We start from the raw sequence: 11,316 nt of genomic DNA, 5'->3' as shown, positions 1-11,316 counted from the left end.
CTCTGAATCCATGTCTCCATGTCTAAATCTTAATTACTACCAAACCATTTCTGGTTCCTATCACTAGAAAAATTGATGAAAAGGGAATTTCTCTGGATTTGCCAATCTTACTGGACAATTCCTTGCATCATGATCTATTTCACCACAAACACTACAAGTAGTTGGGTTAGGTTTCTTTAGCTGGATTCCACCTTTCTTCCTTTTACTGCATGGTCTTCCTTTAGCTGTAGTAACAGGGGGGGTCTTTTGCTTTCTTGTTTCTAGATTGAGAAACATCTTCATCCATTCTTCCCTCAAAGGGAGAAGAATCTGAAATATCTTCAGTCGCAACTGACTTGCTTTTCCTCCTCTTCAGTGCATCTGCATTAGCTTTCTTCAAAGCAGCTAGTTCTTTGCTCATTGCAATCATGTGCTTGTCTGCTATTTCCTTTGTTTTCTCAGAAACTGCCAATTCAACGGCGAGTTTTGAAAAATCATTGCAAAGATTTCCATACCGCAGTAACCTCATGTCTTTTCTAGACATTTTCTCTGTTTTTTTCTGTACTGGCTCGACAATGGATGGAACAATATCAGGAGGGGGTAGGGACCACCTAGGTAGAATGTAGTGCTCAGGTATCTCTCGCACTTCACCAATGTAAGACATTACTTTCATAATGTGGCAACAAAGAATTCCATCCTTGTAAAACTTGCAGCACTGGCAGTTGTACATGTGATTTTCAAGATCAACGTCAACCACATAGGTTCTTCTGCCATAACCATAGACAGTACCTTGCACTGGGAAAACCTCAAACACACCACCACCACAGTCCCTAGCATTGTAGGATGTTATTTTCCGCAACTCCAGCTGGAAAATGTTGTAGATGGGTAGAGTGTAGGTTTGCAATATTTGATCCTCCATTGGAAAATCTCCCCACAACCTGACAACTTTGTCCATTCCCATGAAATCATGCCCATCCTCAGCAGAATCAATCTTCTCTTGTAATTTCATGTACTGCTTGAAGAAACTAAGTAGGCTTGCGCGTGGGTGTATGTACTCCTTCAAAACAACATTAAACCCTTCACTGCGAGCTGTTGTTTGCAAGAATGGGAAAAAGCGCTTCATGAAATAAGCAGGAACAAAACATTTCCTTAGTTCATAGATGTCCTTGAAATGATCATTATCAACAACATCATGTTTTTGGATCATCTCAGCCCACCTAGTTTCAAATTCTTCTTCAGTAACACTATAGTCAATAACATCATTGAAATCTCTTCTCAAGTCTTCTCTTTTGGCTGCCATAGGACCAATTTTTTCCTGAACCTTCTGCATGATATGCCATCTGCAGTTCCGGTGAATGGTGTCAGGGAAAACCATTTCAATTGCAGTCCTCATAGCTACATCCTGGTCAGTAATGATGTTCAGAGGGTGCAAACCATCCATTGCTACTAAGAATGTCCGGAATAGCCACTCAAAGTTCGCAACCCTCTCATTCCTCAGGAAACCACAGCCAAGCTGTATGGACTGACCATATCTGTTGATTCCAATGAATGGTGCGCAAGGCATGTTATACTGATTAGTCATGAAGGTTGTGTCAAACGATATGCAATCATTGTACAGCTTGTACACATCTCTGGCTGCACCATCAACCCAAAAGATGTTCTCAACCCTATTGTCATCGTCTAGCTTGTAGTCTTAATAAAACCTAGGATCATCCTCTTTTAGCTTCTCAAAGTATTTCAACAACTCAGGGATGTCTTTGATTTTGCGCTCTTCACTATGTTGGGCTCTGTAATTGCTAATGGTTTTGGTACTGTAAGGTACATTCTGCTTGCTTCCATATAACTCCGCCATGATTTCCATAATCCTACCCGAACTGAGATTTACATCACTTAGCAAATCAATGAACTTCTTTTCTTCTTTTGGAATTTTGTTGTGCGACCTCAAGAATTTTTTCAGAGCAAATTTCTCAACAAATTCATGCGTATGCTCCTCGACAAACTGAGTAACTTCCCATCTTGCACCAGATCTTTTAATCCTCATCTTTGCCTTGCAATCTGCCAACTTTGTGATAGTTCGGTTTCTAATCTTCACAGGAGTAGGTGGTAATGAATTGTTCCCCGCTTTATTGCAAACAAACAAGCATTTGTCTTTCTCTCCATCTTTTGTAGACTTCCTAGATGATTCAATCCTAACAGAGAGGCCAACATGATGCGCATACCTATTGTAATGTGACAGAGCAGCTTCCCAGGTGTCAAATTTCATGCCAAGGAATGGTGTCTTGGGGGAAAAACCTTCTGGTGTTGACTGAACTTCACCTTCCTCACCACTGTCCTCACTTGGTAAAGTCACACCTGTCTGGAAACCTGATCCGGCGTTAGTTCTTTCCGAAGTGTCCCTTGGGTCGACTTGTGCATCACTACTATGACCAGCCGAATATGGACCAAATGGCCCAGTTGCATCAACATTTTCCCAATTAGGACCACCATGAGATGTTCCTGCAGCATTGCTGTTACTCCCAGGAACTGCACCTTGGTCAGGAGTGCTTTCCGAAACTGGAGGAGCATGAGATGATCCAGCTTCATTGTCATTGCTTCCAGGAACAAAATCTTGGTCAGCTGGCTCGTTCAGATCAATTCCGAACCAGAAATCAAAACCTCTCGGCATCTGCAACAGTTGCACAGAGTTATAAGATGAGAAATTATACAGTTGAATAACTAAATGAACAAGAATTTCTTTTTTCATATCGCATTTAATTGCTGATTTTATGGATGTTGTTCAACATATTTTCATTTCATGTACTAACTAACTCCTTTTTTTGCCATAGGGTACTGAAGTGATTGGTTGAAGATCATGCAAACACATCCAGGTGCAGGTACTGAAAATAGTTAACACCAAAAACACGGACCAAGTACGACCTGAACATTGCTTCTCAGATGTACATTCTGTGTGGAACATGGTGATGTAAGTAGTAAGGCATGCTTTTGGACCTAGTATCTTAAGTAGTATCATCCGGTATCATCCGAAAACTGTTGCAGATGCCGTTACTTTTGGATCAAAATACATCCATCAGATGTGACTATCTAGATGATTTCCCTGTTTGATACATCTTCAGCAAAATTATTTTTGGATGAAATCTAATGCATGAACTGAATCAGCTCTGATGTTTTTTCTCCATATGCATAACTGAATTTCTTTTTTTTGCTTCTACATTTTTTGTGTGTAACATCATAACTGAAATATAACTGGATGTCTGTCATGTTAAGATTGGCATGATGCTTTTAGAGAGAAATATGATGTTACTTCTACTGCTTGATGTATCTACTGAAAAATACTGATTTTTTATGAACACAAACTAATGCAGAAAACTTCAGTGTCAATTACATTGCTGCTCAGGATAGGAAACTATCTTTTTGAACAAACTACTGGTTGTTTGTTATTTTATCATTGTCAAGAAAGCATAACACCTGAGATGTATTTCATATGTAGTGAAGATGTCCTTTTATACCCATTTTTCCATGATACTTTCTTTGACAAATGGACAAAATCATGTGCATAACTGGATTATACTGCCTGTACTGTGTATAGATGTAAGCAGTTCCAGTAGATGTAAGCAGGTTCAGTACATGTAAGAAGGATGGATGAACAACAAATCAGGTAAGCAACAAATTTCTGGGGTAGATGTTAGCAGGACTCTTGGTGTAGATGTAAAGAACAAGAGGTTATTCCTTTCTCCTGTAGATGTGATGTTTCAGCTTGTACCTGTTTTTGAAACTCCTGGTAGATATAATTTGCTGCTTCCTGACGGGATGTTGTTCAAATCCCTGAAAGAGTCGCCAGATCGAGATTGCTGGGTAGTTTCTTGTTCAGAGTTGGAGGATGTTGATTTGAGTCTTCAGGTTTCGCTGGATCTGGTGGTAGATGTAATTTCTGGATCTGGTTTCGTGAGCAGGGAGGAAGGAAAACGAAGAAGAACGTACGGCCAGAGAGGGGAAAGTTTCACGTTTTTGTGGCTGGGTATGATCTTCGGGACGATCTGGTCCCACAGTTTTTTGTCTTGACGTTTGGCTGGTGCCAACCTGTGTTCACACGGGACAGCACGTGGTGGTCCACGTTTTTGCTTTTTCAGGAAGTAAGTACCGTTCAGAAAAGAAAAGTTTCGGTGACCTGACTGTAACTTAAAACTAGGTTGACCTGAACGTAGTCGCGTCCTATTCTCATCTCAACCTAGCCCAACCAACAAGTTTGATTGCAACAAAGCAAAACAGGAAAAAACTCTCATCTGATCCTGGCTATCAAACAAGTACAGTAACAAATCTCAGAGCATCTCCAGTCGCGTCCCCCAAACCGTCCCCCAAACCGCGCCGGATTGAGCGTTTGGGGGACGTGTTTTGTTCGTGCCGCGTTTGGGGGACGTCGCTCCCCAGCCGCGTCCCCCAAACGCCGCCCCCAAATGAATATTTGTGCACGAAAATAAAGATTTTCATTCAATTTTGATTATATATTACAAAGTTTGAATGAAAACGGCTAGATTTCATCTAAACCTAGACTACTGACCGCCCGGCGGCGCGTTCGACGGCCCCGCCCCGTCGTCGCCTCCCCTACGCCGCAGCTCCTCCTGCGCGCGCCTCCTCTCCTTGCGAGCGGCGGTGGCCGACGGTGCCGCTCCCGCCGCGCGTCCTCCGCCGTCCTCGCTGCGCCGCCTGGAGGGAGAGCTCGATGGCGCGACGAATATGCGCCTCTTCGAGGGCACGGGCGTCGTCCTGGAGCTTCTTCTCCGACTCGAAGGACTCGACGAGGGCGCGTTGCTGATCGGCCGTCTCGTCCGGGTGCGGCCCGTCGTCGTCGGACCAGTCGAACTCGTCGTCGTCGTCCTCCACCTCGGTCTCCTCCGCCTCGGCCTCCTCCTCCTCCATTGGCGCCTCCTCCTCCACATCTGTTGGCGCCTCCATCATCGCCACCGCTAACGCGTCGGCCTCCGCCGCCAACTGCTCCGCCCGCCTCCCCCATAGCGCCGTCAGCGCCGCCTCCCGCTGCCGACGCTCCTCCGCCGTCACCTGCTGCTGGTGCTCGATCGACTCACGCCGCCGGCGCTCGATCGAGTCACGCCGCCGGCGCTCGATCGAGTCACGCCGTTCACGGTACAACGCCTGCCGCTCATCGCGCTGGCGCTGGCGCTCTTCAGCCCATCGCTGCTCCATCTCCTCCCGGTACCGGCGCCGTCGCGCCTCTTGCTCCGTCGAGGCGTCGAACGCCGCAACGGTGTCGCCCTGCTGCTCCTGCCACGCTGCTGCCGCCGCGGCCTCCTCAGCTGCGGAGGCAGGGGCGGAGAACGCCGCTAGATCCGCCGCCTGCTGCGCCTCACGCCGCTGGCGGGCCTCCTCCTCGAGTGCCTCCTCGAGTGCCGCACGCCGCTGCCGGCTCCTCAATGGAGGAGACGGCGGTGGAGGGAAGTGACCATCGCCGGGGCGGTTCGCCATTGCCACTGGTGATGGAGGAGACGGCTGTGGAGCGACGAGGGCTGTGTTTGTTGCCGGCGGGGTGTGGTGGCTACCATTGATGAGCCGGGAGACCTTTTATAGACGCCGGCGTCGGGAAGAAAGCGCGGGAACAGACGAGAAGAGGCGGGAAGTTCGCGCGGGAACGGGCGGTGGCGTGCGAACGCCGGCGACGCGTGGAGGTCGCGCAAGACCGACGAGACGTCTCGCCTGCCCCTCCGTCGCCATTAAGGCAAAGATGCCGCTGCGCGCGAATAACTTCCGTCGCGAGGTAGGCGACGGTTAGGTTAAAATTAACTGTGCCGCTGACGCGTCGGCCCCGCGCCTCCTCGCCTCGCTTTTCGTTGTGTCCGACGTCCCCGGAGCGTCCCCTGTGGGACGGGGACGGGCTCGGGGCGCCGGACACCGTATCGGGCCGCGCCGGACAAAAATAGGCTTTGGTGAACGCGGCTGGAACGCTTTTTTTGTCCGGCGCGCCCCAAATCGCTTTGGGGGACGGTTTGGGGGACGCGACAATTGGGCATGTATGAGGCCACCATGTCTAAGGGAAGATAGTTATTCTCAGGTGGCACGGCCTACCAAACACACCCTAGCAGACGCAGTTACCCGCCAAGTTCAGGCCGGCAAGTCGGCAATCCGATACGACGCTCGTCGGCGGGGACCTTCCCTACCTATGGCAGATCGCAGAAATTAGTGCGAGCGCGAGACGGCGCCGGAACGGCTCGACCGTGGCCGACATCATGGCGGCGGCTAGGAAACCCGAGCAGCCGGACCTGGGCTGCCTGGTGGACGAGCTCTGCGCGTCGGGCCGCTCCGCCGAGGCGCACCACCGCGTCGCGCTCCTCCTCTCCTCATCCTCCCCGTCGCGCCGCCTCCACGGACCCGCCGCCAACGGCCTCCTCCGCCGTCTCCTCCGTGCCCGCACGCCCCTCCTCACGCTCCGCCTCCTCCAGGCCGCCCCGTTCGTCCCCTCCCTCCCCAACTACAACCGCCTCCTCGCGCTCCTCTCCTCCGCCGCGGCACCATGGCTCCTCCTCCTCGCCCACCGCCTCTTCTTGCGCATGCTCGTGCCCCCGGATGCCGCCTCATACGCTGCGCTCCTCGACGGGTACGCCTGCGCCGCCGACCCTGCCGCTGCCCAGAAGCTGCTCGATGAAATGCGCCACCGGGGGCTCGCTCCCAGCTCCCTCGCACAGACCTACCTCGTCAAGGCCTTCCTCCGCAGCCGCGACGTTGATGCGGCCATGAACCTCGTCGACAACCAACTCTGGCCAAGCATGGAGCGGTTCCATGACGAGGACCAGGGACTCAAGAACGCCGCGTTCGCCAACCTCGTGCAGTGCCTGTGCGACGAGGGGTTCTTCCACCTTGTCTTCCGCGTCGCGGAGGAGATGCCGCAGCGTCGGTGTTGCGTCCCCGACGAGTTCTCCTACGCCCAGATGATTGACTCGCTGTGCCGGGCTGGGCAGCACCATGGCGCGTCCCGGATAGTGTACATCATGGGGAAGAGGGGCCTGCACCCGAGCACCGTGTCCTACAACTGCATTGTTCACGGGCTGTGCACCAGTAAGAAGCCCGGGGGGCGCCTGAGGGCATACCAGCTGGTGATGGAAGGCGTGCGTTTCGGGTATCGGCCGAGAGAGGTAACATTCAAGGTACTCGTCGAGGAGCTCTGCCGGGAGAAAGAGCTCGCCAAGGCCAAGGATGTCCTCGAGCTGATGCTGCAGCCCCAAACTGGTCATGACAAGCCTGATGAGGAGACCAGGACTAGGCTATACAATATGTTCCTTGGGGCGCTGCGTGCCGTGGACAACCCCAGCGAGCAGCTTAGTGTGCTCGTGTCCATGCTGCAGGGGGAATGCAGGCCGGATGTAATCACTATGAACACTGTTGTCCATGGCTTCTGCAAAGTTGGGCGGGCCCAGGAGGCTAGACAGATTGTGGACGACATGATTAATGGGAAATTCTGTGCTCCTGATGTCGTCACGTTCACCACCCTCATCTCTGGATACCTGGATGCAGGTGAGCATGCAGAAGCCCTGCATGTGCTGCATACTTTGATGCCCCGGCGCCGGTGCGCCCCTAATGTTGTCACCTACAACTCTGTCCTCAAGGGACTGTTCTGCCTTGGGCTAGTTGAGGAAGCGATTCAGCTCATCGACGAAATGAAGTCGAATAATGTTGCCGCCGACTCTGTTACTCACACGTTGGTGATCAAAGGGCTGTGCGGGGCAGGACAACTCGAGAAGGCAAAGGCATTTTGGGATAATGTAGTCTGGCCATCTGGGATACATGATGGTTATGTGTACAGTGCAATCTTCAGAGGCCTTTGCAAACTCGGGAAACTGGAGCAGGCATGTGATTTCCTGTATGAGTTAGTTGACTGTGGGGTTTATCCTGGTGTAGTGTGCTACAATATACTCATCGACACTGCCTGCAAGCAGGGATCTAAGAAGTTAGTCTATCAGGTGGTGAAGGAGATGAGAAGGAATGGCCTTTCACCAGATGCTGTCACATGGAGGATTCTTGACAAATTGCATCTGTATAGCAACGAAGAACAAGAGGAGGAGCACCAACTCCCTACTTATCATATGGATCAAAGTTGTGCAGATGACCGAGTACAGTCTCTCATCTCAACCAAAAACGATATACCTTCATTATTGTCATCATCAAAACATCTCGATGAAGTATACAAGAATAACAACGAGGCTAAGGTTGAAGATGTTAGATGCTCACCAGAAATGCCCGATAAGCCATCTGATTTTACTGAGTTTAACAAAGAACAGGACTATGCGATAGATGATTCAGCAAGTGGAAAAATAATGGACAAGGATTATGCACTCAGGGATGATGGCTTCGACATGCAGGATAAGCAACCTCTAACAGGACCACTGTCTAGTGTAGTTAGAAAGGTTTTTGGCCTGCTCTAGAACAAGAACAAGTGTTGTTGGTTAGAAGGGGAACAGGTTGGAACATTGCTTAATGGAGGCTGACGTTTTATCTGATAATAGAGGCTGAGTGAATTAGAGATAACGGCGAACTTGAAACCTGTTGAATTATTAAAGAATAAGGCCTGAGCTTGATTGACATGGCTGATTTTGGGTGCACTTCACATAAGCTTGTCGATAACCATCCTGCATGTTATACAGTTGCCTCTCTACTCTTCAGTTAACTTACATCCATGGTTTTTCAGAAATGTTGGAGAGTAAAGAATGCTGCATATACAGTATTTAGCTTGTTCCAGTTTTTCAAATGCTCACTCCAGTCCACTGCCAGGGCTTGCTGTATTTGCGGTGCAGATGCACATACCAGGGAGCATGCTCTACCACATTGTACAATGTCTAAGTGCTCCTGGGCTCTTTTGGATGAAGAACTCATGGACATGCTCTCAGGCCTGAGATTCATTGATTCGATATATTTGGGTTCTCCACATGGGGTTTGCTCGACGGACATGTGTTAAGGTACCCAGCCGACTTCCTTCTTCCTTCTTTGACTTCTTAGGTTATCCTTTTCCCTAATTTGCCTAATTGCAGATCCCATCTCTTGCACAGTTTGTTGTTTGTTGTTCTCTTTTTCCTAGGCTGTTCAGTAGTGCGAGATCTCCACATGTGGTCCACTGTCTCTGACTCTGATACTTTGGTAAACAAACTCATAAAGAATCAACTTAAAAACTATAGTATTCTAAGTAAGCAAGAGGTGCTCATCAGACCCAGTTCTTTACTTTCTGTTTTCCTGAATTCCTTATATGTGTTACAAAATAATCACTTTGGTTCTCATCTGTTCCTACTGCATGGTCTGATTAATCTTAACCACATGGAAGTACACCATTCTCTTTTTTTGCGTGTTGAAGTACACCATTCAACACAAATATAAGGAAACTAGTGCTGGTTCGAATACAACCACCCAACCTCGGATGGAAGAAGCATGTTTTCCCTATAGTATTTGCCGTTGTGCAGAAGTACATCGGTTTCATTGATGGCAATTAAAATGTAGTCCACAGTATGCTAACAAATAATATTTCAGGTTGCCTACGAAATGAATCTTTTTATTGTTATTTGGTTCAAAATTAACAATGATATATAATACCAAAGTTCCAGTCTCCACCTGTGTCCTCTGAGCAATAATATATGGCTCCTTGTTGAAGACTTAAGTGCCCTTTTAACAGTACTATACCACGCCAAAGCTTTCATTTATCGACAATGTTCTAAGATTTTGTGCCAAGTTTACATATTTGGTTTCACATCATGAACATGATCCAAACTGAGCCCAGTTGATGCACTTGCAGAACACATAGATGTGAAATCAAGCTGGAGATCATATGCTGCAAAACTCACAATCCGCGACGTTGCCAACATATATGCAAACAGGGGAACCTGATCTTCCAGATGTATTTACTGGATATTCTCGTATAGTTGATAATAGCTCATCACTGTAATTTAACCTATATTTGCAAGACGCGATCAGTAATTTCCGGTTATCAAAGCTGTGGAGCTTCCTATAGTCCCTTTTAATGTCATATGTGGTACAAGAATCCTGACATTTGGTTGTTATAATCTTAATAGCAGGATGAATCATTGAATCGGTACCATTTTGAAGCCGTGAAAGAGACTGATTATTAAAGACGATGCTAGCTGGTATGGTTCCAAGGATGCACAATGGGAGAGGAAAATGACGAGGTGTGAAAGACCATGCTTGGAATGATGAAAAACCCGATGAACCTCCTGCGAAGGGAGTCAACAGACAGGAAACGAGAAATGAATGAACTGGATCTTAGGCAACAGAAAAGGATTTCTAAGGAGGACGTTTGGAAAGAAGTTCAGAGCACTAATTCTCTTGGCTTTGAGCATGAATCAACTTGCCAGCATATCCAGTATGCATTGCTACAATAGCTACATTACTTATCATAGTTAACGGCACTATTTATCTTTAATATAATTTACTTAGATCATTTGATCTTACTATTCTAGATCATGCAAATACCAATATAGTTTTGTTGATGCATTGTTACGTTGGATCATACTATTCCTTACAGATAAAAAATGTTAGATATACATACTAGGGCAGGGTAAAGGGTATCTTGAAGTCTAATGTTATGGAATATCTCACAGAAACTGTAGATCATGCAAACAAAGCACTTTTTCTGAAAACTAGTTTCGTCGCAAGGTTATTCATCTTCTTTTGAGAATTCAGTTTATGAGATGTAATTTTATTTCCCGATGCTGATGATTTTGCCCAGCTGCCAGTTGTGATTTGTATGCTGACCTAATCATCTTATAGGCAACCTTGATCACTTGATGGATCTCCAGTAATCAGGTATGTTTTGTGTTGTTTCTTAATTCAGTCATTGGAGTAGATTAGCCATGAAATGATTAAGTCACTGATGTGTCTATTCTGATGTTGCGATTGTTTCTGCCAGGGGGCTAATTTGAAGACACTGCTGATGGATAATAAGTCTGAGGTCAAGCACATGCTAGAGGAACATCGTATGATGAAGGTGAGAAAGAAAACAATTAAGACGATGCGGAAGACAAATAGGTCAGCTTGTCACCTCCATAATAAGACAGATATGGCAGTTCTTTTTCCGTGGTGTGCTTGTCACTACTGATATGTTTTCATGATACACAGTAGTCTCAATATATCAATTAGGGGGATGGGCTATTGGTTGATGTCTTTCATAATCATTCTTGACACAATGTAGTTAATTTGCTCACACATTCTTCATCTCAAACTGGATGGCATTGAAATTTAACATTGTTTGCCTAAAGACGAATTGGTCAGGAATTCAATCAATTATTGGCTTTTCTTAGTTTGGGCACACGCTGAGAGAAAATATAGAAGTAT

General features: G+C 47.4%; 1 protein-coding gene across 1 annotated transcript; it reads left to right on the top strand.

Moving 5' to 3' along the window:
- Window positions 1-6,149: 6,149 nt before the first annotated feature.
- Window positions 6,150-8,902, top strand: LOC127331536 (uncharacterized). The gene has a single exon (XM_051357710.2). The coding sequence runs from the start codon at window positions 6,216-6,218 to the stop codon at window positions 8,403-8,405; it is 2,190 nt and encodes a 729-aa protein (XP_051213670.1). The 5' UTR covers window positions 6,150-6,215; the 3' UTR covers window positions 8,406-8,902.
- Window positions 8,903-11,316: the final 2,414 nt, after the last annotated feature.

The sequence above is a fragment of the Lolium perenne genome, chromosome 2, assembly GCF_019359855.2.
Source record: "Lolium perenne isolate Kyuss_39 chromosome 2, Kyuss_2.0, whole genome shotgun sequence".
Classification (NCBI taxonomy): domain Eukaryota; kingdom Viridiplantae; phylum Streptophyta; class Magnoliopsida; order Poales; family Poaceae; genus Lolium; species Lolium perenne.
This window is presented reverse-complemented; position numbering and strand designations above follow the sequence as displayed.